The following is a 6,000-nucleotide window of genomic DNA, read 5'->3' as shown; positions in this document are numbered from 1 at the left end:
AGTAGCTTACACCATCTGACGTGTGAGCAAGTGGTAGACACCGCGGTGTCCATTCAAAACGACTATTGTTATAAACAAGTGGACAGTTGTTTATTGGACTGGTAAACCCTGTATTGAATCCGTTCGTAGCGGCGGCGTACGTCCCGACACTCATTTTCCTAACGTACTAGATGGTTGCTACAGTTATTCACCGCGGCGTTGTAGGGCCGAGCTCATGAGATGTGTTGCCATCCCTAAAATTTCATGTGAGCGCCATACGTTCCCGCTACGAACGGATTCAATAATACCAGCCATTGACTTATTCAAAAAATGGTTTACCAATTTTTTTTGCCCATTTTTAAATCGTTGCCTCTCGCTCGTACCTCACATACCATCAGATGCCGGATTGTTTTGCGGGTCGTACGCTGCCCGGGGGTTGTTGTACGAGCTAAAATGTTGTCGTACAGCGCCATCTATTGGAATTAAACTCAATACAATACTTACGTCATATGCACCTAGATGGCGCTTCTGTCTGAGGCTGAGCGCGATTTTAAAATAACGGTTAAGAAAATTAAATAAAGAATCAATTCTTTCTTTCTGTTCTATTCATCTTTTACGCAACGCAACCACAGTGTTTGCAAGTACGAATCATAGTTTTTGTTTTATTGCTCTACACACTAAGGCCATTTTAAGATGGAAATAAAATCCTACTTACAACACAATATTGTACCTAAACAGAATGAAAAACATAACCTCTTTCCTAAACGACATTTCATAAATTCTACAGTAAACGCCTAACACATCGTAAACGTGCACTTTATGCACAGTTACGTTTTTCCTCTACTATTTTTAAACGCACAAACAAAAAAACATAAATGTTTCGTTTTACACGTTTACATTACATCCCGAAAGGCCACAGAGAAACAAACAAAACGAATCCAATCAAATGTACACGGAACGCCCATGCGATCTCAGCCATCGCAAAATTACCTATTGTTCGTTTGTTTGTTTGATTTGTTTCATACCGACTTTTTCTTACTTAAAAAAATAAGAACCGCTCTTAGCAAAAACGAAGAGCGAAAAGAACTCTTAACGTTACAACGAAATAGAATTTGTCCCTACTAACGTGTGAGTGTGTTTTTCCTTCTCTCTCTTTCACGCTAACTATGTACAAATGAACACGCACACGCACGCACGCAAACACACTCCGGAAAGAAAGGGTTTTCTCCAAAATGAGAAAACATTCACTAGGAAGAAAGGCAATAGAAAGAGCGGTAGGGGAATGGGGAAACGATTCCCCATGTATACGATTTGTTAATAGTGTGTGTGTGCCTATGATTTAACAATTGCTTACCGTGAACGTGTGTGTGTGTTTCTGTTTTTTTAGCCTTTCCTGATAAAATCGTCCTTTCCTCAACTACATTTACATGCGCTGCAGGTGGAAACCCATCTCCATTCAGTCAAAGCCGAACCTAAACGTTATGTCATTTTCGGTGAAGAAAATTGTAACGCGAAGGCGCTGCTACTTTGATGCACATAAGAATGTCCCTACAGCTTCCCTACGACTACCACTACTAGCAGTAACACTAACACTATCCTGAAGGGTTCTACACACTGCTTAACCGTTAAATTATGGCAAATACAAAAAAAAACACAGAGAGTCCGCCGATTGTGTTGTGAGCCGTCCTCCCGCCATTGTCCCGAAGAGAGTTGTGAAGGAAAAAGAGCATGATTACCATGGTGATGTGCGCCTCAGCCTCAGCCACACCGATGAAGAGGACACAACAGATATTGTATTTACAAAATGTACGCGAGATGCGGCGAAACGGCTCACAACAACAAACCCCGCAGAAGACGAGGGGAGAGGGGGGAAAGGCGGGGAAGGCGGACGAATGGCGCGTCGAATAAATTAAAACGGCTCCTGTTTAAACCCTCGCTCGCTCGCTCGCTCGCCTACACTATCTTAATCGTACAGTCCGTCTCGAGCTTGACGAGCGTTTTCTTCACCCGCAGCGCGGTTAACCGTACCGCCGGGCTCGGATGCCAGCATTCCTGCATGATCTTCGATAATACTACGAGTATGTCCTCGTCCTGCCACCGCTGCGGGATCGGGGGCCGCACACCCTTCACGCACACCACCGCGTACATGTCCTCGAAGCTCGGATCGGACGGCACCACGTCCTGGTACGGCAGCGCGTAGTCCTCGCACGTGGTCGTATTTTTCGCCCCGCGAACGGTCGTAATGCAGCGGCGGGCCATCTCCCAAAACACCAGCCCGACCGAGTACATGTCCGCCATCTTGAAGCCCTCGAACAGGTTGAGGTCGAGCGTTTCGCTCAGCACCTCCGGCGCCATGTAGCGCCTGGTGCCGACGCGCGAGTTGTTCGCAATCTGTATCGTGTCCGACTCGCTCGTGTACTTCACCGCCAGCCCAAAGTCGGCGATCGCGCACTGCCCGTTCCGCTTCACCAGTATGTTTTTGCTCTTAATGTCCCGGTGCGCTATGGACGGTTTGCCCGGCGTGCCGAAGATTTCCGTGTGCAGATGCGCCACGCCGGAGGCGAGCGAGTGGGCGAGCGTCTTCAGCATGTGCGGGTTGAGGACGCGCTTCTGCAGGTAGTCGTGCAGCGAGCCGAGCTCGTGATAGTCCGTAATCAGCAGCATCTGCGTCCACGAGCCCGTCCCCTTGATGTCGGCCGCAATGAAGCCGAGTATGTTTTCGTTGCGCATCAGCACGGTTTGGTAGATCTCCGTCTCCCGGAACCAGGACGACTCCTCGGTGGTGAAGAAGATCTTGACCGCCACCTTCTCGTCGCGCCACTTGGCTAGCCACACCTCGCCGTACCGGCCCTTGCCGACCGAGTGCACCATCTGGATCTGTTTCGCGATCGTGCGCTGGACGAGCAGCGGCAGGCCCGAGCCGCTGCCGCTCGTCTGCTCCACCAGGTCGGCGATCGGCATGTGGCCGTTCGTGGTGTTGTACAGGGAGTTCATCAGGTAGGCCGGTTTTCGCTTCTCGCGCCTTCGGTACACCCAGAAGAACGCACCGAGCAGCACGACCAGCCCGCCCACACATAGACACACGGAGAGGGTCAGTGCGAACAGGTGCATGCTGTTCGGGTCGGCGAGCGGCGGTTCCGGGGTCGTTGTGGTGCGCGGACTGTACGGGGGTTGCAGGTCCTGGTTGCAGAGGTCCTCATTGTCGCAGCAGACGATACTTTTGCCGTGCAGTTGCGGCGATACCGTGCCCACTTTGCACTAAAATAATGAGAGAGAAAACGTTAGAATCAGAATGTGTTTCAGGCAAAGGAAGAAAGAGCTTCCGCTTATTACCTGTAGCAATCCACCACCCTGCTCGGGGGACATGCAGCCGTGGCTGTACTCCGGGACCAGCTGTTTCGTTTCCTCGTCCAGCACTGCCTCGACCGAGACGAAGCAGGATCCGCCCGGGCGCGTCTCGCACGTCCCATTCTGCAAATTGCCCGGACAGTGGCCCTCGCAGTAGCAGGTCAGTACGCGCGCTGTTTGGAAGAGAGAGAAAAAAGAAGAAATGAAGGTTAGTACATTGAAACACGGTAGTAACGTTACGAGACGGAGCGCCAAGATCGTGCGGTAGAGATAAGTCGACAGCGGGTTGCATTGCGTAAATAAATAATAATAATACACAGTGCGCGCGGGCTTGATCGGTAGAGCTAGATTTTGCAATGAATGGGGAGTAATGGCCATGTTTGGACGTTTTGATGACGTTATCTTGATGAAAAGATTTCATATTACATTGCACACTTATAATTAAAAAAAAACACATTTGTTTCACTCAAATTGCATAGTTTTAGGCGTTTTGTTTTTCAATGATGAATTTTTGCTTCATATTCTACGGCTGTAGCGATTGAATATATCATGTTAAATGATTCTTATTTCCATTTTCATCTAAAATATCACTTTTTATGATAAAAAATAAGGTAATACACAAAAGTTGCAGTATTTTTTTAATAATACGATATTTGATAGGCAAATTGCATAACTTTAGGCGTTTATTGTCGTTCAAACGCCCAAATTAGTAATTTAAACTAATCTTTTGGTACCATTTTTGCGATAAACCCCGCTCCAAGGAAAAAGATATCGTAAAGGCGCTGTATAACGCTGACAAACATTATTAGCCAGAACTTACTATTTCGCCCATGATTAAAAGAGAGTACGAACGCGTGTGATTTATCGGTTTGTGATAAAGTTGCGCCAAAAAAAGGGCAAATAAATTGAGCAACACACACCGTTCACAATCTAATGCGTTGTAGCGTCCTCCATCGTGCAATTTGACAGCACTTTCGATCTTGAGGCACTCGATGGACTTTGGAGAACACGATGGATCGAATTTTAATCCCCATTCCGCCATTTGCGCTATACAATCAAACTGTTTTTTTTTCTTTCTCCATCTCTCTCCCTCCCTCTCTCTCACTCTATTACCCTTACCCTTACCGGAGGGCACTGCGGATCCGGCGCAACCGAAAAGCGTTTGATGTGACACGTCCGCAATAAATCTTGCAGACACCAATGCTGCAGACCAAACACCGCAAGAGAGCAACGCTGCGCAAACGATCACGCCGCCACGCCGCGCGCGCACACCGGGTTCGTTGTCTACGCGCTTCGTGATCGCAAGATTAAAAACAGAGGGGCAACAGGGAGACATCTGGGAGGAATGAGGGGTGGTGTAGTGTGATTTGTTTTCATTTCCGAGGTGTCGATAACGGTGTAACCGATACCGCGAAATGCCCCGAAAGTGTTGGAACTTCTGGGGGTCGCTCGTATCCAATTTTAAAGGAAGAACTTACACACACACACACACACACACACACCAAAACAGTGGTTGGGATTACAACTTTGGGTACTGTTTTTGCTCCCCAAAATCCTTTACTTTAACCTTCTTTTTTGCGCTTGGCATGAGCGATGTTCCACCACAAGTTCATTGTCGACCAACACCGTTGGTTGACCGCGACATTAAGATAAGAAGGCATTGCTGTTATCATTGCCCCCATTTTCAGTTCAACCGTGCACAAAGCCTGCCACGGAACGAGAGGGTACCTGATATCTGAAACGGATCTTCTTCCAAAATGAAGCAAAAAAAAAAAAAAACAGACGCGCGTGCAACTGCATCGAAATTTTCCACTACGGTGTAGGTTCATATCAACACACACACCGTACCCCACAACAAATCAAAGCAAAGAAGTTTGTGCGTACACATTAATCCGTTGCTCAGGTTGCTGGTGGACAGTGCCTGCGCCCACCTTGCTGACCAGAAGTCGTGACCAGCTGATCTGCAGGCGGTGGGCCAAACGAGGGATTTGGGGTTTCGGGGTTGTTGTTAAAAATTGCCAACAACAACCAAAAAGACGCAACAGCACCGTCGTACACACTACACACTCCGTTATGCTTTTAGCAGCCATGTTTAAGACGTACCGACGAACCCAAAAAAAGGTTGTAAATTAAACCCCTCTGCTTCCGCTGTTCAAGATGAAGCACCGTCCCATAGCCAAAATATGACACCGATTGCGTGTGTGTGTGTTGTGGGAAGAAGGAAGAAGCTTGCACGACCACGGGTAGCAGAGGATGGCGGCTAAAACCATGAGACCATGTCCTACATTAATTTTCATACGCCAAACAAAAACAAAAACCACCACGAAGTTCTGAGCTGGCAGCACGGAGGAGCCGGTTGCTACAACGTTTACCACAAAGCAACAGGAGGAGGAGGAGGAGGATTGATTTCATCGTCTGCGTCCTCACAAATCATGCTTAAATAATGCTCGGATTGCAATGTTAAAAGTGGCAAATTGTTACCTCCAAAACGGGACAGGCCAAGTTGAAGTCCACAAGGTCCACCCGTTGAGCGCCCGTACCCGTACAAGAACTCATCGATCAACTGAGACTGGCGCCAAACGATGCCTACCACCAGAAAGGCATTACGGGAGGAGTCGTTTTGGACATGCACGAGACAGAGCTGAGAGCATGAAAGCGATAAGCCGACCCACC

At 48.0% G+C, this 6,000-nt stretch overlaps 1 protein-coding gene across 4 annotated transcripts in view; it reads right to left on the bottom strand.

The window, feature by feature from the left end:
• Nucleotides 1-613: 613 nt before the first annotated feature.
• The window catches only part of LOC1271240 (bone morphogenetic protein receptor type-1B), a 125,519-nt gene continuing 120,132 nt past the window's right edge, over nt 614-6,000 (bottom strand). For all 4 annotated transcript variants that reach the window (XM_061654638.1, XM_061654639.1, XM_061654640.1 and 1 more), the window contains 2 exons: nt 3,313-3,500; nt 614-3,237 (listed from right to left, as the gene is read on the bottom strand). In XM_061654638.1, the coding sequence (XP_061510622.1) occupies nt 1,933-3,237; nt 3,313-3,500 (1,493 nt within the window). In that variant the 3' untranslated portion in view covers nt 614-1,932. The remainder of the gene's footprint in view (nt 3,238-3,312; nt 3,501-6,000) is intronic.

The sequence above is a fragment of the Anopheles gambiae genome, chromosome 3, assembly GCF_943734735.2.
Source record: "Anopheles gambiae chromosome 3, idAnoGambNW_F1_1, whole genome shotgun sequence".
In the NCBI taxonomy this organism is placed as follows: domain Eukaryota; kingdom Metazoa; phylum Arthropoda; class Insecta; order Diptera; family Culicidae; genus Anopheles; species Anopheles gambiae.
Note: the sequence above shows the minus strand (reverse complement) of the source record. Positions and strands in the feature narration are given on the sequence as shown.